This window comes from Pogoniulus pusillus, chromosome 34 (genome assembly GCF_015220805.1).
Source record: "Pogoniulus pusillus isolate bPogPus1 chromosome 34, bPogPus1.pri, whole genome shotgun sequence".
In the NCBI taxonomy this organism is placed as follows: Eukaryota; Metazoa; Chordata; class Aves; order Piciformes; family Lybiidae; genus Pogoniulus; species Pogoniulus pusillus.
The window spans coordinates 13,516,969-13,543,281 of record NC_087297.1 but is presented as its reverse complement, the minus strand read 5'-3'; the positions used below and the strand labels follow the sequence as shown (position 1 = coordinate 13,543,281).

The window sequence follows — 26,313 nt, the reverse complement described above, 5'->3', positions numbered from 1 at the left end:
AGTTAGAAGAGCCCTCTAAGATCATCAGGTCCACTGCCGCCACCGCTCAACCGCGTCCCGCAGTGCCGTGTCCGCAGGCTTCCTGGAGTCACCGTCCCTGGGAGGTGTTCACCACCTCCCTGGGCAGCCTGTTCCCATCTCTGACTGCTCTTTCCTGAAAGAAATTCTTCCTGATAGCCAACTTCAACCTTCCTCAGTGCAATTTGAGGCCATTTCCTCTCCTCTCACCTGGTATTAGGGAGAAGAGACCAACCCCCAGTTCACTACAGCTAAGGGTCCTCTGTCTTGGCTGTTCCTCCTCGCAGGTTCCGCCTTCGCCCTGCTGACCCCCGAGGTGGGGCACAAACTGTGGCAGTGCCCTTGGTGTGCCCAGGAGCAAGTGTGAGGCAGAGGCTTTGTGCAGCACAGCCCTTGGCAGGAACTGTCCCCATCAGGTGGTCCCTGCTAGCAGCAGCCCCTGGCTGAGCAGAGCTGCCCTGAGCTTGAGTGCTTCAGGGAGTAGAGGCTGAGCTGGGAAGGGCCAGCAGTGAGCAGGACTGAGACTGGGCTGGCTCCCAGCAGGGCACACTGTACAGGGTCGTTTAGCCTCTTGATTTCTGGAGATGGATATGGTGTGAGGAAACTTCCTTGAGTTTAGTACTGATGGCAAGTGATTGGCTGAGGCCCCCTTCCTGCAGGGATTCAAGGTCAGGCTGGACAAGGCTCAGAGCAGCCTGCTCTAGTGGAGGATGTCTCAGCTCACTGCAGGGAGCTTGGACTGGGTGACCTGTGGAGGACCCTTCTAACCCAAACCATTCTATGCGATGGTGATAGGTGTATGAGACAGAAACTGTTCGCTGATCTGTGCTGCTAGTCAGAGGACTCCAAGCTGTGGTTCTCCCTCAGAATGTGCTTATATAGCATTCAAATGCCTGCAGCCACATACCACAACCACTTCATCTCCTTTGAGTAACTACTAAAAAGCTCTGCCTCTACTGGAAGGTGCAGCAATGCTGGTGGTGCTTCTTTGCACAGGCTCACAGGATGTTAGGGGGTTGGAAGGGACCTCTGGAGATCTTCGAGTTTCCCTCCTCTCTGCCAGAGCAGGGCCAGAGAATCTAGTGCAGGTTGCACACAAATGCATGCAGATGAGCCTTGAAAGTCTTCAGAGGAGACTTCACAGCCCCTCTGGGCAGCCTGTGCCAGTGCTCTGTCACTCTTACAGTCAAGAAGTTCCCCCTTGTGTTGAGGTGGAACCTCCTGTGCTGCAGCTTCCATCCATTGCCCCTTGTGCTGTCACAGGGCACAAGTGAGCAGAGGCTGTCCCTTCCTTCCTGACCCCCAGCCCTCAGCTATTCACAGACATTTATTGGATCCCTTCTCAGCCTTCTCCTCTCCAGGCTAAGCAGTCCCAGGGCTCTCAGCCTCTCCTCCTCAGGCAGTGCTCCAGTCCCTTCAGCACCCTCGCAGCCCTCCCTTGGGTTCTCTCAAGTTAGTTCCCTGTCCCTTTCTCCTTTTCTTCTTGAAGTAAAGCAATTCCTGCCCATTGCTAAATCCACTGCCTGCAGTATAACCTGGCTTTGGTCTGGTGCACAGGGCAAGACTTCAGCAGGGCTGATCCAAAAGCCTCTTGGAGAGGAAAACACAAAGTCCATCCAGTTGCAGGCTCCTGCGAAGCCGCCCAACGGCAGCGCGCGGCGCAGCGCTCGGCTTCCTTCGCAGCCAGATGGTTTGTCCTATTTTAAGCTGATAGATTTCTTCATGCATTTCTTTTTGGATGTCATTGCTTTTAACTGCCAGACACTATCTACTGTTAGAGGAGGGTTTTGGTGGGTTTTCTGTATTCCCCTCCCCCCTCCCCTTCCCCTTATCCCTGGATTATTTCAAGGGTATTTTTGGCACGTTGCGCCGGCTGCACTGTACGCTGAGTTAATTTTTCCTTGCACTTAGCTCATACGTGAAGAAAGTGTTTATGTAATGAAAGGCAAAAAAACCACCCTACACCAACCCCACAACCAACCCAAAACCCTTCTCAAGTGAACAGTTCCTGGTTGGGTTTGGTTTGTTGAGGGTTCTGTTGGTTTTTGGTTTGGTGGTTTGTTGGTTGTGGTTTTTTCTTCCCTGCCTTGCTTTTGACATGATGTTGACAGAAGTCGCTTTGATGTAGTTTAGAGTCATGAATTTTCTATCTGTTCTGTTTTTCCTGGGGCTCCATCTATTCAGACATCCTGATCTGTCATTTTGCAACACTTTGTGAAGTGCTTGACAGAGAGTGGTTTTGACAAGTGCTGGACATCAGCAGCAATTCCGAATAAGCAGAGTATATTTCTCCAGGTGAAGTGACAAAACGTCCAAAAGCGTAAGAGGAACTGGAGCCTCTTCAATCACATTGAATGCTGCAAAGCAAGACTTCTTTTTTACACCCCCCTCCTCTCCCCTGCTCCCTCCATTTGTTCTCCTTGCCTGCTGTGGGGTCCTGCTGGGATTGTTTTGGATGGAGAACTTTCTGGCTTTGGTTGCTTGGCTCTGGGGTATAATTTTTTTGGGAAGGGTATTTTGGTATTTGTGGCTGATTTCTTCAGCCTGAGTTAAAAACTGGAGGGTTTGTTGAGACTGAAAGCTGGCAAAGTGGAGCTCAACTAATATTTATGACTAACACTGCACGTGAAATTGGGCTTCCAGCATTTGGCATAAGCAATATGTCTGTGAGTGATGATCTCTGCTTGGGTTTGGGCTTTGGAATGCCACTTGGTTTCTAAATAGGCTGGAGAAATTACATTCTTTGGGACAGTCACCTGAATTACTATTGATTACCCATTCCATTCCCTGTTCCACTTCCCAAGTAATTCCCTGGCTGTAGCAATAACTTAGGATAGTGACTTATATTGTTACTGAATGGTTGTTCCTCTTCCCAAATAGTTCTCTGCCTGTAGAAGTAATTTGGCACAGTCACCTAATTTTTTACTTTGCTACTGATCACCCATTCCATTCCCTGTTCCACTTCCCAAGTAATTCCCTGGCTGTAGAAATAATTTAGGACAGTCACCTACATTTTTACTTGGTTGGGCTCTGCTGCCAGGCAGCCAGCAACAGAACAAGGGGACACAGCCTCAAGTTGTGCCAGGGGAGGTTCAGGCTGGATGTTAGGAAGAAGTTGTTGGCAGAGAGAGTGATTGGCATTGGAATGGGCTGCCCAGGGAGGTGGTGGAGTCTTTGTGCCTGGAGATGTTGAAGCCAAGCCTGGCTGGGGCACTTAGTGCCATGGTCTGGTTGACTGGACAGGGCTGGGCGATAGGTTAGGCTGCATGAGATTGGAAGTCTCTCCCAACCTGCTTGATGCTATGATTAGCCATTTAATTCCCTGTTCCACTTCCCAAATCCTTCCTTGGCTGTTGAAACAATTTGGAATAGTCACTTAAATTATTATTGAATAGCTGTTCTATTCCCTATTCCACTGCCAAATAATTCCTTAGCTGTAGAAATAATTTGGGATAGTCACTTACATTATTATTGAGTAGCCATTTCCTTCCCCATTCCACTCCCCAAATCCTTCCCTGCCTGTAGCAATCATTTAGGACAGCTACTTGAATGCTTATGGAATAGCTGTTCCCTTCCTATTCCACTGCCCAAATCCTTCCCTGGCTGCAGCAGTCCTTTAGGACAGCCATTTGAATGCTTATGGAGTAGCTGTTCCCTTCCTATTCCACTGCCCAAATCCTTCCCTGGCTGCAGCAGTCCTTTAGGACAGCCACTTCAGTGCTTGTGGAGCAGCCATTCCCTTCCCTCTGCCTCCCGCCGGCTGCTGCCCAGCCCCGCAGCCTCCTTCGATCCCACCTTTAGCTTCTGTAGGATATTGGGAAATGCAAAACCCATTTCCTATAATTATTTTGCATCTGCATTCGCTCAAGAAACAGCTGTTGGAAGTTGAGGGGGATGCAAAATGGCACAGCCTGAAGATGTTCTTGTTCATTCAGCTAACTCCTTTTTGATGTGATACCTACTGGCAGGGTTGTGTGGTGAATTCAACTTCTTTGACAGCCGTCAGCCCTCACTGACCAGTACTTTCGTTTTTTAGTACTTAGGGGAAAGATGAGAGGGGGAAGGAAAAAACCCACCCCTGAATTTCCATCATTTAGCTCTTTTCTGTCAGCTGCTGGCTGGAAAGCCCCTGCCACCAGCTATCTAAATCAACACCACGCCAACATGTTCCGCGGTCCGAAGGTCACTCAAACATCTGGCCCCACAGTCTTCTTCTTTAAGGTTTGTCACTGGGCAGCATCTGTTTATAGATTCTTCCTCAACCTCTCTTTGATCACTTTGACAGCGAAAAGAAGCTTCTATCACCCTTGATGTGTTAAGATAAAAATACCAGGAGCCTCGGACCGCTGGGAAGGAAGGTTTTGGTGAGGTGTCAGAGCGGGCTCCGGCTGCCCTGCCGCGCTTCTGAGCAGCAGGAGCTCGGCTTGGCTGCGGGAGAGGGGAATTAGGGAGCCCTGGCTGCTGTGGGGGCTGAAAAAAGAGGCATTGTCAGAGCTGATCTGTTCTGTGGGAATGTGAAAATGGCTACACTAAGCAGGTCTGGCCCAGCTGAGCTTGGTCAGCGCTTTAAAAACCCAAGTTTGGGGAGCGAGCAGAGGCAGCAGGTTCAGCTCTGCTCTCCTTTGAGCAGTGGTAGGTAACCCTCCAGCAGGGTAGACAGCCCTGCCCTGTGACCTCCTTCATACAGGTCTGCACAGGCACCTTTGTCTTCAGAGATTTCTCATGCTGGAGGGGGGGGGGGAACACAGAACAAGTGAGGGGGAAAAATAGAAGTATCATTGCTGCCCTTTTTCCTTCACCAACTTAGGGTTACCTTTGAGATCTGTCACCTCAAAACACTGCGGAGCCTCTTGCTTTGTTCTACACAGAACAAGAGGAAATGGCCTGAAATTGTGCCAGGGCAGGCTTAGGTTGAGGATGAGGAAGAATTTCTTTGCTGCAGGAGTGGTCAGGAGTTGGAACAGACTGCCCAGGGAGGTGGTGGAGGTGTTCAAGGAACGTGTGGCCGTGGTGGTGGCAGTTGGACTGGATGATCTCAGAGGGCTTGTCCAACCAACCATCACACCAGTTGTGTGATTCTGTTCGAAGAGCAGCGTGGAGCAGACCTCAGGTGATGTTGTCATGTGAAGTCTTCTGGTCCTGTCCTCAGTTTGAAGATGTATAAAGCAGGGACAATGGCAGTCTGTAGCTTTATGGTGTATGAAATCATCACAAAGTGCTGATACTTCCTTAGGTTCAACAAGGCCAAGTGTCAGGTCCTGCACTTGTGGCACAACAACCCCATGAGTGCCCCAGGCCTGGGGCAGAGTGTCTGGAAAGTGCCCAGTAGAAAGGAAGATGGAAGTGTTGGTTGGCAGGCAGCCAGACACGAGCCAGGCTGTGCCCAGGCAGCCAGGAAGGCCACCAGCATGGCCACCAGCATCCCGGCTTGGAGCTCTCTGAAAGGAGGCTGAAGCCAAGTGGGGGTCAGTGTCTTTCCCCAGTCACAAGAGGAAAAAGCCTCAAGTTGTGCCAGGGAGGCTTTAGGTCAGCCAGGAGGAGGAAAGAATGGCCTGAAGGAGGGGTGAAGCCCTGGAGCAGGCTGCCCAGGACCGTGGTGGAGTCCCCAGAGTGCCCGTTCCTGGAGGCGTTCAGGCCCGCGGCGATGTGGTGCTGAGGGCCGTGGGGCAGGGGTCAGGCAGTGGCACTTAGGTGTCTCTTGCATTCCTGTTAGGGAGTGTACAGAGAGCCACAGGGCAGGTTGCCCCACAGGGCAGGTTGCCCTCCTCCCCTGCCAGAGCACCTCACCGCTGGGCTGCTTAGAAGGGAGCACTTCTGTCCAGCCTGCCCCTCAAGCCAGAGGAGCTGGAGCCTCGGTGAGGTTTCCAGGTGCACAGAGGAGGGCAAAGCTCAACCTTCAGGGAGGTTTCCAGGGAGAAGTGGTGGGATCCTGTGCTGAGCTGCTCTGCAGAGGAGGCCACGCTGGAGGCTGTAGCTCTGCAGTGTGCAGAGGGTTGGCGCTTCCATAGTAACTGTGAGGGAGAGGTAGGCTTTGAATTTCAATTCCAGCTCTAGGACACTGAATGCTGCCTGAGCTGCCCAGGAGAGACTGCTTCAGAGTAGCTCTGCCCAGAACCTTGCTCTTTGTCTGGACAAAGTGGTGTGAGAAGGGGCTGCTTGCACTGTCCCACATCTGCTCTGTTCTCCTGCCTCTTGCTCGGTGCCTTGGTGTTTGCTTCTGCTACTTGCTTGCTTCATGTTTCTGATGTGTAGTTTCTACAGAATCTCAAGGTGGTAGTGAAGGGAAGGGTCCTCTGGAGGCCACCCAGTGCAATCTCTCTGCTGAGGCAGGACACCCACAGCAGCTTGGCCAGAATCACAATGTTGAGGCAGGTTTGAATCCCTCCAGAGAAGGAGACTCCACAACCTCTCTGGGCAGCCTGCTCCAGGGCTCCAGCACCCTCACACCAAAGAATTTTCTCCTCCTGTTCAGATGGAACCTCCTGGACTCCAATTTGTTGTCCATTGCCTCTTGGGCACCACTGAACAAAGTCTGGCCCCATTCTCTTGCTCCCCAGCCTTTAGCTCTTGCTGAGCATTGCTCAGATCCCCTCTGGGGCTGCTCTTCTCCAGGCTTAACAGCCCCAGGGCTCTCAGCCTTTTCTCTTCAGCATCTTTGTAGTCTCCATGGACTCTCTCCAGTAGTTCCCTGTCCCTCTTGAGCTGGAGCTCCCAGAGCTGGATGCAGTGGGATTATCAGCTGCATTTTTGAGTCAAGAAGGGCTTCCAGGTAGGAACCTGGTCCTGGAGTGTGTCAGTGATGTCTTTAAAAGGAGATGCTTGCTCTGTTGCCAGCACAACTGGTTTGGCACCCCTGGGAAGCCATCCCTGACTCACTGGCTGCAAGGCAGAGCTGAACTGTTGCCTGATACTTGTTTGCTGTGGTGCAGCCTCCTGGAGGTGAATGCTGAAGCCTGAGAAGCCTTCCCAAGGCAGGGCAGAATAAGTAAACAAGATAGGGAGCTGGATGCTGTTTTACAGGGCTGTGAGCACCTTGGGGGTTGGCCTCTTCAGAGGTACCCTCCAACCCCTACAAACCTGTGATTATTGTAGCACATTTCTTGTACAGAGAGCCAGGCTCAGAACCATTTGTGCCACCTGTAATTAAAACTGAGCTAATCCCAGCAATTTGAGGAAGTCTTAGCTGATTAATACCCATTTCCGAGTTGCTTGCTGCAGTGAAAGATAATTAATTGTAAAGACACTTTGAGAAGCAGAGCTGTAATCTCCTCCAACCAAAAGCAAATGCTTTTAAAAGTCAGGGAATTGATAGTGCCTTTAATGATGGAGAGACTGCAATAACCTAACCTCCTCGGTGGGAAGTTGGTGCCTAGGGACAGCATTAAGCCAGACGTTAGACTGCAGCGAGGAGAAGATTCTCTTCATCCTTGCAGCACAAATGGCAGATGTCAGAGAGCTGTGGAGATTGCAGAGCAGGTCTGGAAGGTGCAGGTCTGTGTCCATCAGTGGATCTTCACAAGCTCCCTCTCTATGCACCCTAGAAGAGTGCATTAAGAGTGTGGCCACCAGGTCTAGGGAGGCTCTCATGCACCCTGGTGAGGCCACATCTGGAGTATGGTGGCTAGTTCTGGGCTCCCCAGTTCAAGAGAGATAGGGAACTACTGCACAGGGTCTGGTGGAGGCTGTGAAGATGCTGAGGGAACTGGAGCACACCACTAAACCATGTCCCTCAGCACCATGTTTGTACTTTAAATACATCACATGAAAATGAAACTGAACCAAACCAAAACCAACCAAAAAAACCCCAGAAACCAAAGCAAAACAAAACCAAACCACCCCCAAGGACTTCTAACTACAGGAAGACATCTTGGGACTTTTTTGTTTGGAAGAGAGTCCAACCCTTAACCCAGCACTGCCAGGTCACCACTACCCTCAGCACCACATCTCCACAGCTTTGAGGCCCCTCCAGGGATGGAGACCTCACCAGTGCCCTGGGCAGCCTGGCCCAGGCCTTGCCAAGGATCCCTGCTGAGCAGATCCCTTAGTTCTGCAGCCTGGTTTGAGTGGCTTTGCTTGTGTCCTGCAGGCTTTGCAGCCAGGCACTGCCAGGGCTGCAACTTGTGGTAGGACCATGAAATTCCAGCAGCTGTGGCCTGAGCTCTGTGCTGCTGCTGAGCCCCCTTCCTGGTCTCCTCCGTGCTGTGAGTCGCTCAGCTTCTGGGCACCACTGAAGTTGTTACATAGATGATTTCCCTGGTGATTGTTGGCAGGATTGCTGCCTTGTTTTTCCCTTCTTCCTTGGCCAGCAGGATTGTCACTGCTGCTGCTGGAGCTGCCTCTTGCTGCTGTGGCTTTGCTGGCTGTGAAGCTGCACCTTGGGTTTCTTCTGACCCTGCTCTTCATTACCAAATGCAGCCCACTAATTGTGGCACTAAAATGGAGCCACTGGGCCTGATCCTGGGGGACACTCCACTTCTGCTGCTTTCCCTTTCCAGCCACTCCAATGGCAGTTCAGGCTGTTTCTCTGTGTGTCTGGGTCATCTCCCTTGGCTGTCACTGCCTGGTCCTTCTGGAGCCTTCAGTCATTCTTTCCTGCTGTGGGCTAAATGCAGATTTCTGCTCCGGAGCTGTTGTTGGATCTTCTGATCTCTTGTTTACACATCAGTGCTGTAGTTGACCATCGGGGAGGAAGCATTTCTGAGGCACCATTGCCAATGGTCAGGGCTGGGTTAGCCACCAGGGGGGTGCCAGAGGGTCTCCAGGAGCCCTTCTGCATTCCCAAAGGGAAAAGAAAGGGAATAAGGGAGAGAGACTGATGGAGTGGGAAAGAAACCAACCCAGTTGGGATGGAAAGAAGAACAATGCCATGGGATAGAGACATAAACCAATGTGGAACCCAACCCTTGATGGCAATGAGGGCACCATTGGCACCACTGCTGCTGGGGGCAGGAACTGGGCAGGTCTCAGACTGACTCCATGGCAGATGGGAACTGGATTGAGGAGCTGAATTCTGGAACTGGTTCCAGGAGCACAGGGATCAGGATGGGAGGCAGAAGGGACAGAGTCCTTCTGGGACAGCAGCCAGGGAAGAAGAGACTTGACCCTTGTGATCCCTCCGCTCTCTTCTGAAGATGCCATCCATGGGCTGCAAGCCCTTGTTGGGCACTTGAGGGTCTCCTCTCCTGTCCTGTCCTCTCCTCCACAGCTGCCACCTCTGCCTTGCTACCCCCCAAGATGGGGCACAAGCTGTGGCAGTGCCCTTGGTGTGCCCAGGAACAAGTGTGAGGCAGAGGCTTTGTGCAGCACAGCCCTTGGCAGGAACTGTCCCTTTCAGCTTCTCCCTGCTAGCAGCAGCCTCTGGCTGAGCAAAGCTGCCCTGAGCTGGAGAGGGTGCCTCAGGGAGCAGAGGCTGAGCTTGGGAGGGCCAGCAGTGAGCAGGACTGGGGCTGGGCTGGCTCCCAGCAGGGCACAGTGCAGCAGCTTCCCAGAGCAGCATCCATCTTCAAGCGTTCAAATGCTTGATCCAGGACCCCTTTTGGTGGCTGTTTGACAGAACAGCTCCATTTTGATACCATTTTCCCCGGGGGCTGGGATTGCAGGGGGCTGGTTGGGAAGTTAGTAGATAGCAGGACAATTTCCATTTTCCAAATGAAACAATGCCCCCTGGTGCTCTAGGATTCCAGAGGTCTGATTTTACAGGCAAAATAAGAAACAAAACCCAATAAAAATCCCTTCAGACAGATCCTTCTTGTCCTCAGATCTGTCAGCTACCACTCAAAATGCTGTCACTGTCACTCAGAGGGACCAGGGAACAGCACTGTCGGTGCTGAGCAGCAAAGAGAAGTCTCAAGGGTAAGAGGAGGGAATAAAAGCAGAGTGGGAAAGGGACACTTTGGTTGGGTAGGGTAAAAGAATATTCAGGAGAGAAAAGATTAAATGAAAGAGAGAATGAGAGAATAAAATGGGAGAAAAATAAGAAGAGAGGGAAGGAGAAGTCAAATTAAAGCTGTCTGCCCAGTGGAGTGTAAAATCCAGAGAGAAGATGGAGAGCACTAATGTTAAAGAGTGGGAGTCCTCTATTGCAACAAAGCAGGTGCTCCAGAGGGAAAGGGCAAAGGGGGGAAGCAGGAGACATATGCAGCCAAGAGCATTGAGTGCAAACAGCAAATCTAGGAAGGGAGGCAATGCAGAAAGTATAAATGAAGTGCTGGGAGGTATTTACTAAGTGCATGGAAGCTGCAGAGATGAGGAGGGTCAGTGGAGTTTGATCTTTTCTGTGCACTAACAAACCTGATTATTGGTGCAGAAATGTAAACCCAAGTCCCTCCAGAGGGAAGTTTGAAGCCAGAGTGATAAGCAGTGAAAGGAAACAGTTGATCTTACTTCAGTTTAGTCTGTCACGAGCATTTGAGCCCTTAAAAGTGAAGATGCTGAAGCACAAAGTGGTTGCTGCTGAGCACGGCACACGTGGGAGCCCTGAGAGCGGTGCTTGTCCTGTTGGCAGACAGCAGGCTCCAAGGGGTGGTGGTCTGGAACTAAAAGAGGGAAGTTGAGACTGGAGAGAAGGAAGAAATCTTTACACTGAGGGTGGTGAGAGCCTGGCCTGGGTTGCCCAGATTGGTGGGAGATGCCTCATCCCTGGAGGCATTGCAGGTCAGGTTGTCTGGAGCTCTGAGCGTCCTGCTCCAGCTACAGGTGTCCTTGCTGGCTGCAGCAGGAGCTGGCCTAGGTGAGCTTGGAAGGCTCCTTCCAACTCAAAGCACTTTGTGATTCTATGATGATAAGGGTGGTGAGGAGTGTCAAAGGCATGGCCAAAGGGTGCACTGCCCATGCTGAGATCTGCTTTGAGGGTAAGCAGCAATCCTGAGGACCAGGTTTGGCCAAGCTACAGCTCTGCTTTGCTTAGAAACTTGAGCCTTTATGGAAGGATGACCTCTGAAGGTCCTTTCCAACCCAACCCTTTCTATAACTCTGTGAATCTCTGCCTTCTTGCATCAGTAGAGCAGAGATTGCCATGAATCGCCATCTCTGGTGGAGCAGGAGGCTGTGACTGCTCCCAGAGCTGTCTGCAGAACCAGGACAGAGCAAAGGCAGGCAGAGAAAAGCACCCCCGTGCTGCAGCTGCCAGACCTGCCAGCAACCCTTGCTCTCGGGTGTCTTTCCAGTCACAGGCAAGGATAAACAGCTCAGGAGCAGAGATGCCTGCAAATGGCTTTGAGGGAGCTTTATGTTCCCGAATTCCTGAAGCAGCAATGAGTCAGTCGAGCCCCTCACTGTAAGCTGGAATAGCCTGAAGGCTGCTCTAAATCATTCTGGTTGCCAGTGACCCTGCAACAGCAGAGAGGGGTTGCTGGGGCACAGCAAAGTCTTGGTTGTACTTCCCTTGGCCATGTCCTCCAGCCTGGCCAGAGGAGCTGTTGGGAGGGAGGTGAGGGGGAAGTGGGGGAGAAAGAGGGAAGGGAAAGCAGAGAAAGAGCTCTGATGCCTCTTCTGCTGCAAGACTTCTGCTGCTGTGGCTGGCAGAGATCCAGCAGCTGATCCCAGCGTGGGCAAGAGCCATTCTGTGGCTGGACAATAGCAGGTGTAGTGGCAGAGCTTGGGTTTAGTAGCCTGCTTTTTAGAGGCATTTCTGGGGGCTGTTCAGGTGGTGTAGAGTCCTCTTGCCCTGGGACCTCTTTCCTGTTGGGCTGTAGGCCCTGCACGTTGGCAGGTGGCCACACTGTGCCAGCAGCTTGGTTGGCTTTGTCAGTGCAGTGATGTGATCAAAGATCACACTGGGTGAGTCTGTGCTCCACAACCTCCCTGGAGGTGTTCTAGGCCAGGTTGGGTGAGATAGCCTGGAGGTGTCCCTGCCCATGGCAGGGGGCTGGATCTGGATGACATTCAAGGTCCCTTCCAACCCATGAATCTATGAATCAGTTTCTAACTAAAGCAGAGCTGTGGCTTGGGCAAAGCTGTTCCTCAGGATTGCTGCTTACCCTGGAAGCAGATCTCAGCATGGGCAGTGCAGCCTTTGGCCCTGCTGTGATGCACTCCTCCTCATCCCTGTGATCACAGAATGCTTTAGGTTGGAAGGGACCTTGGAAGGTCATCTAGTCCAGCCCCCCTGCAGTCAACAGGGATACCTGCAGCTAGAGCAGGTTGCTCAGAGGCCCAAAACCAGAGTTGGGACATCTGCCAATGTGGGCAACCTGGGCCAGTGTCTCACCAGCCTCTCTGTGCTCCACAGGAATTTAAAACACGTTCTGTCCCAGCTGCACTTCCATCTTAGGAGCTTCAATTAATCATTTCCCACTTTCTGCAACTGCAGCAGGTGAAAATATTCCTGATTTCCCTAAAGCTGGCATCACTGAGGCTGCCTGCACCCCACAAGGATGTTGCCCATTCTGGAGAACTCGCACAAATACCAGTCCAGGAGCTTCATTTAGGCTTAACCCTTCTGCCCTTGGGCACAGCAGAGTTTACATAAATATTTAAGACCAATTAAAGGAAGATATTTCCCCAGCAGCAAAGCATTGTTTTCAGGCCATGCACTGAAGCTCTTAAATTAATACATATTAAATCTGTTATGGGCTCAGTAGAGTTTTAAGCTCAGGAGAGAGCAAAGCAGATGAGAGCATCTCGGGTGGAGGTCAGGATGGGGTTGGCTGTGAGATGCACAATCCACTCGGGGAGGTGAGGGCACAACCATCCCTATGCTTCCTTCTTCCAGCATCCCAGGAAGAGCTGTGGGCACACTGAGAAGGCAGCAACTGTCTTAGTTCTGACATTTGCTAAGTAAAATTGAGGAGCAGCTGCTTTGTGGGAAATATCTTCAGTTATTTCTTTGCTTTTAACCTTTAAAAACAAGAATGTTTTGAGCTACTTGAGAGGTCTGCCTTCAGGAGTGCTCAGTACCTGTCTGATCTTGGTGGAGCCATAGAATGGTCTGAAGGGTTGTTGAGTATTGGGGGGTGACCCAGATGAGGCTCGTGAGGAGCAGCTGAGGGAACTGGAGAAAAGGAGACTGAGGGGAGACCTCCTCACTCTCCACAGCTCCCTGGAAAGAGGTTGGAGCCAGGTGGGGATTGGTTTCTGCTCCCAAGGAACACGTGGAGAACAAGAGAAGCAGCCTCATGTTGCACCAGGGGAGGTTTAGCTTGGATAGCCTGAAAAGTTTCTCCATGGAAATGGTTGTAAAGCCCTGGAACAGGCAATGGTGGAGTCCCCATCCCTGGAGGGGCTTCCAAGTCACATAGATGTAGTGCTGAGGGCCATGGGTTAGTGGTCACCTGGCAGTGCTGGGTTAAGGGTTGGGCTTCATGATCTTGAAAGGTCTCTTCCAAGCAAAATGATTCAAGGAAATTACTGGAAGGGAGGAAAAAAGAAGAGGCTTCTGTGCTGGATGGACTACAGAACAAGTTAGAGACCTTAGCAGCATAAATCCTGTGCACTTCTAGAGAAAAAAGTAACTCTGCCTCTCAGAAAACCCCAGAGCTTGGGCCAAGAAGAACTTCTCACACAAGGCTTGCATTTTTCTCTGAGAGAAGGAAAGGAGGGAAAAAAGGCTGCAAAAATTGCCTGCTTGGTTGGTTTGTTTGCATCAGCAGTTCTCCCAGCTTGTCTCACGTTCCCACTTGAGTCTGGCTTTGCTGTACTGCTCTTTTTGGGAGCACAGATAAATTCTTCTCTGCCTGGTGTGCTCAGAAGTGTACTTCTGCTTTTCCCTGAGTCTTTTTCCTTTCTCTTATCCAACAGAAAAATAAGGAGGTTGTCAGTGCTGCAGCATGAAATCTCTAGCCCAGGTTGCTCAAGGCCTCATCCAGCCTGGCCTCGAATGCCTCTGGGGAGGGGGCATCCACAGCCTCCCTGGGCAACCTGTGCCAGTGTCTCCCCACCCTCACTGGCAAGAATTTCCTCCTAACCTCCAGTCTAAGTCTCTCCTATTCCAGCTTAAAGCCATTTGCCCTGATGCATCCATTTACTCCACATAAGCCTTCAGGTAGGAGGGGATAGCAGCAGCATCAGGTCCTTGTCTCTGCAGGAGGGATGTGAACTGAGAATCCACAGGTGGAAGACTGGATGTTGCTGAAGGTCTCACCTGGCTGCTTCTGCAGTTTTGCTGTTTCATACCACATGGATTCATGGATTCCCCCTTGACAAATGGAGAGTCCCTGGTGGCCAGTGAGGCAGCTGGTGTAGGTGAGGGGGTTAAGGCATGCCACGAGAAGCAGTGGATGAATATTTGGAAGAGCCCAGGCTCACAGATGTCAGAGGTGGGAAGGGACCCAAAGAGATCATTGACTTCAACCCCCCTGCCAGAGCAGGACCATCCAATCCAGCTCAGGGCACACAGGAACACATCCAGACAGGCCTGGAAAGGCTCCACACAAGGAGACTCCACAACCTCTCTGGGCAGTCTGTGCCAGGGCTCTGGGACCCTGACAGGCAAGAAGTTGCCCTTGTGCTGAGCTGGAACCTCCTGTGCTGCAGCTTCCATCCATTGCTGCTTGTCCTATCCCAGGGAGCAGTGAGCAGAGCCTGTGCCCCCCTCCTGACCCCCAGTCCTCAGATAGTTACAGACATTGATCAAATCCCCTCTCAGTCTTCTCTCCAGACTGCACAGCCCCAGGTCCCTCAGCCTCTCCTCACCAGGCAGTGCTCAAGTCCCCTCATCATCCTCATAGCCCTCTGCTGCACCTTCTCCTGCAGATCCCTGTCCCTTTTCAACTGGGCAGCCCACAACTGAAGGCAGTGCTCAAGCTGATGTCTCACCAGGGCAGAGTAGAGGGGGAGGAGAACCTCCCTTGATCTTCTGGACACACTCTGCTTAATGCCCCCCAGGATCCCCTTGGCCCTCTTGGCCCCAGGATCATGTGTTGGGTTTCTTCCTCTCCTCCCAGACAGAAAACACCTAATGGTGTGAGCAGGGCAAAACTAGAGCTGCTGAAGGGAAATAAAAAGCATGGGAGGGTAGACCTCCTGGCTGCCTCCTGCCCTGAGTTACCTGTCTGCTCTTGCTCATAATCCAAGCAGACACTCCAGACATCACATTTCTGGGGATTACCTTCCTTGGGGTTGAAGCCTTTGGCCTCATTCTTTTCCTCACAGTTAAGAGCACTCAGAAGCCCTTGGAAAGACACTGTCTGTCATGTCTTGTTGCTTAAATATTGTGATCCAGCCTGCGAATAAGCTCAAACTGCTTTGACATCTTCATAATAGCTTTTGTTCTGCTTCTGTACCCTTCCATCTTCATGCCTTAAAGCCCCCTCAGCAGGATGTGCTCCAGCATGGCCATGGGCTGGTTTGACTGCTGGTGCTGCAGGAAAGCCAGACCCAGAGCTTGAGTTTTGAGCCAGGTGATGGCTTGGAAGGTGAAAATGACTTTGGGTGATGTCATGAGTCCTTTCTTTACCCCTGGTTTATGGGGGTTATTTCCCCTTTGGTGAGAAGAGAGTGGTCAGGCTGAGGGCACTGAGTGTACCTTCAGTAAGGTTGCAGGTGACATTGAGCTGAGTGGAAGTGTTGATGTGCTGGAGGGTAGGAGGCTCTGCAGAGAGGTCTGGCCAGCCTGGAGGTGTTCTAGTGGGGGGTGTGGCAGGGGGTTGGAACTGGCTGAGCTTTGAGGTCCCTTCCAAGCCAAACCATTCTATGGATGGATGGGCTGAGGTCAGTTGTCTGAGGTTTAATAAGGCCAAGTGCTGAGTGCTGCACCTGGGGCACAACAAACCCAGGCTTTGGGCAGAAAAGGACCAGGGGGCGTTGGTCAACAGCTGCTGAATGTGAGCTGGCAGCGTGCCATGGTGGCCACCAGCATCCTGGCCTGGATCAGCAATGGTGTGGCCAGCAGGGCAGGGGTTGTGCCACTGTGCTGAGCAGTGGTGAGAACACAGCTCAAATCCTGTGTTCAGTTCCAGGAAGGACACTGGGGGGATGGAGAGTGTCCAGAGAGGGGCAACAGAAGCTGCAATGGGTCTGGAGAAAGAGGGCTGGTGAGGAGCGGCTGAGGGAGCTGGGATTGTGCAGCCTCATTGCTCTCTACAAGTCCCTCAGAGGAGGTTGAGTTGAGGTGGGGGTTGGCCTCTTCTCCATAATATCAGGTGGTAGAATCATAGAATGTCAGGGGCTGGAAGGGACCTCCAGAGCTCATCTGGTCCAGCCCCCTGCCAGAGCAGCATCACCCAGAGCACATCACACAGGAACACATCCAGATGGTTCTTGAAGATCCCCAGAGAGAAAGACTCCACAGCCCCTCTGGGCAGCCTGTGCCCAGCCTCTGGTACCCTCACAGGGAAAAAATTCCTCCTCAGGTTCACATGGAACCTCCTAAGCCTCAGCTTCCACCCAGTGCCACCTGTGCTGGCACTGGGCATCACCCAGCAGAGCCTGGCCCCAGCCTCTGGCACTCACCTGCACATCTTTATAAACATGAATGAGGTCACCTCTTAGTCTCCTCCTCTGCAAGAATGAGAGGAAATGGCCTGAAGTTGTGCCAGGGGAGGGTTAGGTTGAAGATGAAGAACAATTTCTTTGCTGCAGGAGTGCTCAGGGATAGGCAGAGGCTGCCCAGGGAGGTTGTAGAGTCCCCATCCCTGGAGGTGTTGAAGAAAGCTGTGGCCATGGCACTTGGGGCCATGTTTTAGTGGCCATGGTGGGGTTGGGCTGATGGTTGGACTGGATGACCTTAGAGGTCTTCCCAGCCCAAACAGTTCAGGGTTGCATGCAGCAGTCAGCTGAGTGCTGCTGCCATGTGGGGCTGCTCTGGTGCTGGCTGCCATAGCACCAGATGCCAATCATAGCCCAGCAGTGGATTTGCAAGATTATAGGATGAGGGGGGGGAAGGAAGGGGGGAAAAAAAAGCTGAAGGTTAAGCATGGGGCACAATAGAGATTACTTATGGTAATGAATTGTATAATTTTTCTAGACAGAGCTGGATTAATGTTTATCCCAGGCAGGAGATTACAGGATGTCTGATTCGAGTTGTAAACAGACATTATTAAGCAGAAGGTTTCTGTTCATGAGATGAGACTATGGGTGTTAAAGCACTTATGATTTATTATGTGCAAAGAGAAAAATTAACCTGTTCATCTGCTGCACTGTGAGATGTGCTGGGGGGGTTGTCTTGTGGGTTTTTTTTTCCTCCCCTTTGCATAATTTGGAAGGCATCTGCTGCTTTGCAATAGGAAATAAAGCAGCCCAAGCAGGAGGATTCTCTTCTGCTGTGTGCTGATCCCATTGCCCTGTGCTGCAGCCTTGGCAAAATGGTGTAACCAGCTAAAAAACACCCCAACCAACTAGCCTGGTGTGCTCTTGGAGAGCAGCAATGGGAGAGATAACACTGGCAAAGCCTCTGTGCTGGAGGTTCTTTAGGGTATTTTCTTTATGGTTAAAGGAGAAGTTAATATTCAGAAAGCTTAACAAATTACCTCATTTGGGTTCCCCAAGTAATTCCTTTCCACTGAGGGAGTTGAAATGGGAACATAATTGAAAGCATCATGTTTGGAGACCTTCAACTGGGAAACAAAACAAATAATTTTAGAATCAAATTCTCACCTAGTTCTTGCTGCAGACTCCTTTTCTCCTGCTTTATTCAATTTCATTCCATTTATTCCATTCTTTATTCAAGAGAGATGTTGAGGTGCTGGAAGGTGTTGAGAGCAGGGCAGCAAGGCTGGGGAGAGGCCTGGAGCACAGCCCTGTGAGGAGAGGCTGAGGGAGCTGGGGGGGTGCAGCCTGCAGCAGAGGAGGCTCAGGGCAGAGCTCATTGCTGTCTGCAGCTGCCTGCAGGGAGGCTGTAGCCAGGTGGGGTTGGGCTCTGCTGCCAGGCAGACAGGAACAGAAGAAGGGGACACAGCCTGAAGCTGTGCCAGGGCAGGTCTAGGCTGGATGTTGTTAGGAAGTTGTTGTCAGAGAGAGTGATTGGCACTGGAATGGGCTGCCCAGGGAGGTGGTGGAGTGGCTGTGGCTGGAGGTGTTGAAGCCAAGGCTGGCTGGGGCACTTAGTGCCATGGTCTGTTTGGTTGGGCAGGGCTGGGCCAAGAGAGCTTGGAGGTCTCTTCCAACCTACTGGATTCTACACTTAGTGCTGTTTAAAGTGAGACATGGCTACAACTCCCACATTTTTTCCTACTGCTTTATCTCAGCAGTTGTAGACTCCCACTGGAGTCAGTGACTTCTGCATTCATAGAATAACAGAATGGTTTTGGTGGGAGAAGACCTTTAGGATCATTAAGTCAGAGAACTGTTTTTGTTGGAAAAGCCCTTTCAGGTCATCAAGTCCAACCACTCTCTAACCCTACCAAGGCTGCTGCTAAACCACGCCCCTCAGCACCACATCTCTGCCTCTTTTAAACCTCTCCAGGGATGGGGATTCAATCACCTGGGCAGCCTGTGCCAGTCTTTGAGAATCCCATCAGGGAAGAAGTTTCTTCTAATCATGGAATTACAGAATGGTTAAGATTGGAAGGGACCTCAAAGGTCACCCAGTTCCAAACCCCACCATAGGCAGGCACACCTCCCACCTAATCCAACCTGGCCTTGAACACCTCCAGGGAGGGAGCAGCCACAACCTCCCTGGGCAACCTGTGCCAGTGTCTCACCACCCTCACTGCAAACAACTTTTCCTAACATCCACTTTCAATCTCCCCTCTGCCACTTCAAACCCATTCCTCCTCCTCCCCTTCCCAGACCTTCTCAATAGTCCCTCCCCAGCCCTCCTGGAGCCCCCTTCAGATCCTGCAAGGCCACTCCAAGGTCTCCTCCAAGCCTTCTCTTCTCCAGCCTGCACAGCCCCAACTCTCTCAGCCTGTGCTCAGAGCAGAGCTGCTGCAGCCCTCTCAGCATCTTGGTGGCCTCCTCTGCACTGGCTCCAACACTTCCCTGTCCTGCTTGTGCTAGGGGCTGCAGAACTGCCCCCAGGACTGCAGGTGGGGTCTGAGGAGAGCAGAGCCAAGGGGCAGAATCCTCTCCCTTGCCCTGTGCCCACACTACTCTTGCTGCAGCCCAGCACAGGGTTGGCTGCCTGGTCTGGCCAGCCAGCCCTAGTAAGTCACAGAGCTGACCTCCATCCTCCAAAGGGGGGGAAGCTGGGAATGAAGACACATTTCTGTTGCCAGTCTGCAGTGGGTCATGAGTTGAGCTGGTGTTATCTGTGCCTGGGCAAGCCTCCTGGCCCTGACACTGTGGTAACAGTGTTAAGCTTATTGCTGCTGAGCTAAACGCGTCTGAAGCCAACGGTGACCCTCACGTCTCCACGACAGCAAAATGTCTCCCTGATGTCATCCTGCAGACTTGGAGCATTAAGTTAATTTTCCCTTGGATTTCTGAGCTGCCTCCTTTTTTTTCCCCAGCAGAGAGCCTGTGAAGAATACAGCTTCTGACCGGATGACAGGACAGGGAGGGTGCAACGAGATGCATTCAATTAGAAGATGACAAAAAGCCTGTCTAAATATTTGTCAGGAGGCTACTTGCAGGGAGTAGTGTCCAGCCTGGGAAGTGAAAGGCAGCTGCTCTCCAGACTTCATGGGCTGCTGGGGGAGGAGAAACGGGGAGGAAATCACCCAGATTCTTTACAGGCTTGAGGGGATAATTGAGGGTATCGAGTGGGCTGCTCTGCTTCCAGGGCTGCTGATCCCCCTCCTGTAATCTCAGATTAGTTCTTTTCTTGCCCTCGCCTACAGAATTAACCATTAGAAACTTTCCTGGAGCACTCAAGGCAATGGTGCTGCTGTTTGCCTGCTGGAGGATGGTCACTGCCATGGGTTAGGTTCATGCAATGGTGCTGCTGTTTGCCTGCTGGAGGATGGTTACTGCCATGGGTTAGGTTCATGCAATGGTGCTGCTGTTTGCCTGCTGGAGGATGGTCACTGCCATGGTTGGGTTCATGCAAGGGTGCTGCTGTTTGCCTGCTGGAGGATGGTCACTGCCATGGGTTAGGTTCATGCAATGGTGCTGCTGTTTGCCTGCTGGAGGATGGTCACTGCCATGGGTTAGGTTCATGCAATGGTGCTGCTGTTTGCCTGCTGGAGGATGGTCACTGCCATGGGTTAGGTTCATGCAATGGTGCTGCTGTTTGCCTGCTGGAGGATGGTCACTGCCATAGTTAGGTTGTTGCAGTGGTGCTGCTGATTGGCTGCTGGAGGATGGACCAGGAGATTTAGTTGCTTCCAGGGGGCTTAGTGGTTTGCAGAGGGTTTAGTGGTTTCCAGAGGGTTTGGGCCACAAGATGCTGGTAACAGGGGATGATTCGAATCGAATGTCCTTAAAATACAGAATGGTAACAGAGGATTATTCTAGTCACATATGTTAAGATAGAAAATGGTAACAGAGAATGATTCCAAGTACCCTTATCCTACAGAATGGTAACAGAGGATGATTCTAATCAAGTATCCCTAAAATACAGAATGGTCTCAGGGGATGATTCGAAGTATCCTTAGAAGCAGCCAAGCCTGGGAGGTGTGTTGGCTGTCAAGGTGTTGGGTTGTGACCAGGAGCTACACTGGTTTACCAGAGGGGAAAAACAAAGATGTTTTTCAGAGAATCTTGAAAGCTATCAGGGTGAGGAGTCACACAGAATGTGGTGCTGTGGGACATGATTGAACAGGGGACTCTGTGGGACATGATTGAACAGGGGACTTGGCAGTGTTGGGTTAATGGTTGGACTCGGTGATCTTAAAAAGACTTTCCCAGCCCGAGCGAGTCTGATTGTATCTGCCCCATCTGCTTGTCCATGAGCTGAACTCATGACAACTCTTTTTAAAGCAAAAGAGCAGGTCTCTGGCTTGGGATTGCCTGCTTGGGAAGTTTGAGTTAGTGAGATGCAAGCTGCAAGCAGAGCATTTCCCTTTCCTCTTTCTGCTGCGGCAGTTCAGAGGCAGCCTGGGACCATGACAGGGTTAATCCAGCTCCATAAAAATCCGTGCTGCGTATGATAGTAGTAAAGCTTGTGATCCCTTGATCTTTGATTAGATCCCAGCTAGTAAATACCTCGTGTTTAATCAGAATGGAGTTGTTCTGCATGGAGCCTAAGTCACCTTCACAGATGGGATGAAGCAGCGGAGTTGGTGGCGAGCGCTTGTTTTAATCCTTGCTGGAGCAAGCACGCTTTGGGGTCTTTGTTGTAAAGCAGAGGCAAGCAACTAAAGAGCAGCAGGAAGGAAAGAGGTTTACTTCCAGTCAGGAGCAGGACAGTGTGGGAAGCCTTTTTTTTTTTCCCCTTAAGGAAAAAACTGTAACTTAGCTGATTGTTAAAAGGCATTTTATAGTCTTCCATCAGCACGAGGAGCACACCGCGGCTGGTTTTAGACTGGGACGCAGGCAGCGTTAGCGAGAATTTCATCTTCCAACTGTTCCTGCCTGCTCCCAGCTTAGGAATATGCAGAAATTGAGATGTAATGTGGTCAGCGTTCTTCCTCTGGTGTTAGTCTGTGTTTTAGGGATGTTTAGGTAGAGTCATCCTTTGTTACCAGTCTGTATTTGAAGGATACTTAGAGTCATCCCCTGATACCATTCTGTATTTTAGGGATATTTAGTTAGAATCATTCTTTGTTGGTAGTCTGTATTTTAGGGATCTTTAGTTAGAGTCATCCCCTGTTCCCATTCTCTATCTTAAGGTATTTAGTTAGAATCATCCCCTGTTACCATTCTGCATTTTCAGGATACTTAAAATCATCCTTTGCTGGTATTCTGTATTTTAGGGATCTTTAATTAGAATCATCCTCTGCTACCACTGTGTATTTTAGGGATCTTTGGTTAGGATCATTCCCCAGTACCATTCTGTATTTATAGGATACTTGGTTAGAATCATTCTCTGGTGTTATTCTGTATTTTAAGGGTACTTGGTTAGAATCATCCCCTCTTACCACTCTGTATTTTAGGGATCTTTAATTAGAATCATCCTCTGTTACCATTCTGTATTTTAGAGATACTTGGTTAGAGTAATTCCCTGATACCATTCTGTGTTTCAAGGATACTTGGTTAGAATTATCCTTCATCCTTACTCTGTATTTTAGAGATCTTTAATTAGAGTCATCCTCTGTTACTGTTCTGTAATTTAGGGATTTTTAATTAGAATCATGCCCTGATACCATTCTGTGCTTTAAGGATACCTGGTTAGAATCATCCCCTCTTACCACTCTGTATTTTAGGGATCTTAAAGTAGAATCATTCTCCTTTACCACTCTCTGCTTTAAGGATACTTAGTTAGAATCATCCTCTCGTACCACTGTATTTTAGGGATCCTTAGTTAGAATCCTGGCTGCTCTGCATGCTGCCAACCCCAAACTCTTCCCAGGTTCTCTGTGAGCCTCAGTGGCTCTGTGTGGTCTGCCAGCGTCCTATTTACCTAAATCTGTCATCCTTGCCTCCTGATCCATCTTCTCCTGACACACCAAACCCTGCGAGCAGGAGGACTCTGCTGGGAGATTTCCCCCCCCCCGCCCTCGTTTCTCTCTCTAACTTGATGGCAGTAAGCGAGCGACCTGTGGTTTAAAACATCTCAATTTCTCTCCCTCTTTTTTCTTTCCTTCTTCCTAATCACCACCCAGAGCCTTCCTGTGCCCAGAGGTGTGATTGGATTTAACCTGCTGGAGAACTTTCTGTACAGCAGATTATACACAGGCAAGAATTATCTGTGCAGGTGGTGGGTCTGAGAGCGATGTCGAATTAGCTGGGAAGATGAGTGGCTCTCGTGGCCAAGTTAATCCCTGGTGATGTATTTTATGAACCCTTTTTTTTTTGTCTGTTTTTGACAGGAAAACTGGAGAGCCCCCACTCATAAATGGCTGGATTCCTTACCTTGGGAAAGCTTTGATTTTTAGGAAGGATGCTTTCAAATTCTTACTGGATCAGCAAAAGAAACTGGGAGATATTTTCACTGTACACATTGCTGGTGAGAAATGTTTCAGTACTTCTCTTGGGGTTGTGGTGTTTGGGTTGGGCTTTTTTTCCCCAGCAGTGAAGTTCAATAGGAAGCAAAATGTTTAGTGTAGAATCTTCCTTTTAAAAAGGGCTTTTTTTCCCCCTTGTGTGTGTATAATCCAAATGACTTAAATCCACTTGTATGCAGGATAGAGAGTCAAACCTCATTTTTAGTGCAATAAAATCACTTCAATTCACTTGTGTGCAGGATAAATATCCCAAACCTTTTCCTTGTGCAATAAAAATCAGTTAAATTCACTTCTGGTGTGCAGATTAAATATCCAAAACCTTATTTTTTAGTGTAAGAAAAATCACTTTGATCCACTTGTGTGCAGAATCAACATCTAAAACCTTTTAGTGTAACAAAAATCACTTAAACTCAATTGTGTGCAGAATAAACATCCAAAACCTTTGTTTTAGTGTAACAAAATTTACTTAAACTCAATTGGGTGCAGAATAAACATCCCAAACCTTATTTTAGTGCAGTAAACATCACTTCAGTTCACTTGTGTGCAGAATAAAGATCCAAACCCTTTTTCTTAGTGCAACAAAAATCACTTAAACTCAATTGTGTGCAGAATAAACATCCAAACCCTTGTTTTTAGTGTAAGAAAAATCACTTGAATTCACTTGTGTGCAGAATGAATATCCCAAACCTTTCTCTTAGTGTAACAAAAAACACTTAAACTCAATTGTGTGCAGAACAAATATCCAACCCCTTGTTTTAGTGCAATAAAAATCAGTTAAATTCACTTGTGTGCAGAATAAATATCCAAACCCTTGGTTTAGTGCAATAAAAATCACTTCAATTCACTTGTGTGCAGAATCAATATCCCAAACCTTTTTCTTAGTGTAATAAATATCACTTTGATCCATTTGTGTGCAAGATAAATATCCCAAATCTTTTTCTTATGCAATAAAAAATGCTTAAATTACTTAAATTCACTTCTAGTATGCAGAATAAATATCCCAAACATTTTTTATGTGATAAAAATCATTTCAGTTCACTTGTGTGCAGAATCATGATCCCAAATCTTTTTCTTAGTGCAATAAAAATGACTTCAATTCATTTGTGTACAGAATCAATATCCAAAACCTTGTTTTAGTGCAGTAAAAATCAGCTCACTTGTGTGCAGAATAAAATATCCAAACCCTTGGTTTAGTGCAATAAAAATCATAGCAATTCACTTGTGCACAGAATAATTATCCCAAACCCTTGTTTAAGTGCAATAAAAATCACTTCAGTTCACTTGTGTGCAGAATAATTATCCCAAATCTTTTTCTTAGTGCAATAAAATGACTTCAATTTACTTGTGTACAGAATCAATATCCAAAACCTTGTTTTAGTGCAGTAAAAATCAGCTCACTTGTGTGCAGAATAAAATATCCAAACCCTTGGTTTAGTGCAATAAAAATCACTTCACTTGTGCACAGAATAAATATCCCAAACGTTTTTTTGTTTGGTGTACTAAAAATCCCTTAAATGCCCACGTTGTGTGCAGAATATCTATCTGCAGGGTGTAACAGTGAGCATGTGGATTTATACCCAGGTCTGTCTGGGCATGGAGAGAATTTGGAGGTGTGCAATGCACCAGCAGAGGTTTTTTTGCCAGCAGGTTTAATTGTGTATTGTGGTTTTATTCACCTCCCCTTTAAAGGAGGGAGAACTAACATCATCTTGACACTGCACAGAAAAATATCAGCTTAAATTTAGAAAACACTTTGGAGAGAGAGAGAAGGGGGGGGTGAAAGTGAAGAATATGTTCTCACACATTTTTTACAACTGGTTGACAGGAACACAAGGGAATGAATGACACATTGACTCAGTGATACAATCGGGACTGGAACACACAAACTTCCCCTTGCCAGCCTCTCTCTCTGCTCATGCTGGCTCAAAATAACAATATAATAAAGCATGAGCTAACCTTGCTGCTTGCTGTATTTAGAGCTGCATTACTACTACACACCAGCTCCAACACAAACATGGGACTTGAGTTCACATTGACACTTGGCTCCCCACCCCCTTCCCCAGTCAACAACCCACCCAACCCACAGAATGAAACTGGATTCTTGAATGAAACTTTAATCTATCAATTTATCCTTCTCTATATGGTTATTTCGTTTTGGCTGAAATGGAATTTGATTTATCACTTTTAAATTACAAATGAATGCAGTGATAAATTAATTTATACATTAATATACTAATAAATAAATATAATTTTTAGACTAAATTTGATTCTAAATAAATTGAAATGATCACCTTTAAATTGCATGTAAATCTGGAAATGAAATGAAGATGTATGCATCAAAAGAGGGGCTCCTGCTCTGGCAGGAGAGTTGGGCTAGGTCATCTTTATCAGGTCCTTTCCAGTCCCTAACATGCTGTAATTTTTAACCTCTGCTCAGGAGGAGCTGGTGGGTCTTTTACCCCTTTACATGCTGATAGCCTTGTTTAAATCATCCACTTCAGAGTTAAGCCTGCCTTGGTTTTAGCTGCCTTTGGATTTTTTTTAGGGAGATATCCATAAAAATACAAAGTTTTGTTGTGTAATTCCATGGCAGTGGTATTAGTTACTTATCAAAATACAAAGTTTGCTGTGGAATTCCGTGGCATTTGCATTAGCTACCTATAAAAATATAAAGTTTGCTGTGGAATTCCATAGCAGTGGCATTAGCTACCTACAAAAATACAAAGTTTGCTGTGGAATTCCATGGCAGTGGCATTAGCTACCTACAAAAATACAAAGTTTGCTGTGGAATTCCATGGCATTAGTGTTAGCTACCTACAAAAATACAAAGTTTGCTGTGGAATTCCATGGCATTAGTGTTAGCTACCTATAAAAATACAAAGTTTGCTGTGGAATTCCATAGCAGTGGCATTAGCCACCAATAAATGCACAAAATTTGCTATGTAATTTCATGGCATTAGTATTAGCTACCAATAAAAATACAGAGTGCTGTGCAATTCCATGGCAGCAGCATTGCCTGCCAATAAATACACAGAATTTGCTGTGGAATTCCAAGGCAGCAGCATTAGCTACCAATGAAAATACAAAGTTTGCTGTGGAATTCTGTAGCAGTGGCATTAGGCACCAATAAATACACAACATTTGCTGTGGAATTCCATGGCATTAGTATTAGCTACCCATAAAAACACCAAGTTTTGCTGTGGAATTGCATGGCAGCAGCATTAGCTATTTATTTTCCACCTAACTAATATTTTGCAATGAGAAGAATTCTTTTCTTCAGAAGCCAGTTAATGACATTAAAAGCAGGATGCTTCACTAATGAAAACTTTCTTCCTCTTCCCATGTTTTCTTCCCCTTTGGAAGATCATTTCTGCTGATACTAAATGTGTGATTTTTATCTATTTAATCTGGATTTTGTTTTTTTAATTCT

At 48.8% G+C, this 26,313-nt stretch overlaps 1 protein-coding gene across 5 annotated transcripts in view; it reads left to right on the top strand.

The window, feature by feature from the left end:
• The window catches only part of LOC135189795 (cytochrome P450 7B1), a 138,431-nt gene that overhangs the window by 82,137 nt on the left and 29,981 nt on the right, over positions 1-26,313 (top strand). For all 5 annotated transcript variants that reach the window (XR_010308310.1, XM_064170517.1, XM_064170516.1 and 2 more), the window contains exon 2: positions 22,749-22,885. Coding sequence is in view for 3 of the 5 variants with exons in the window: in XM_064170516.1 (XP_064026586.1) it covers positions 22,749-22,885 (137 nt within the window). In the remaining 2 variants the exon portion in view is untranslated. The remainder of the gene's footprint in view (positions 1-22,748; positions 22,886-26,313) is intronic.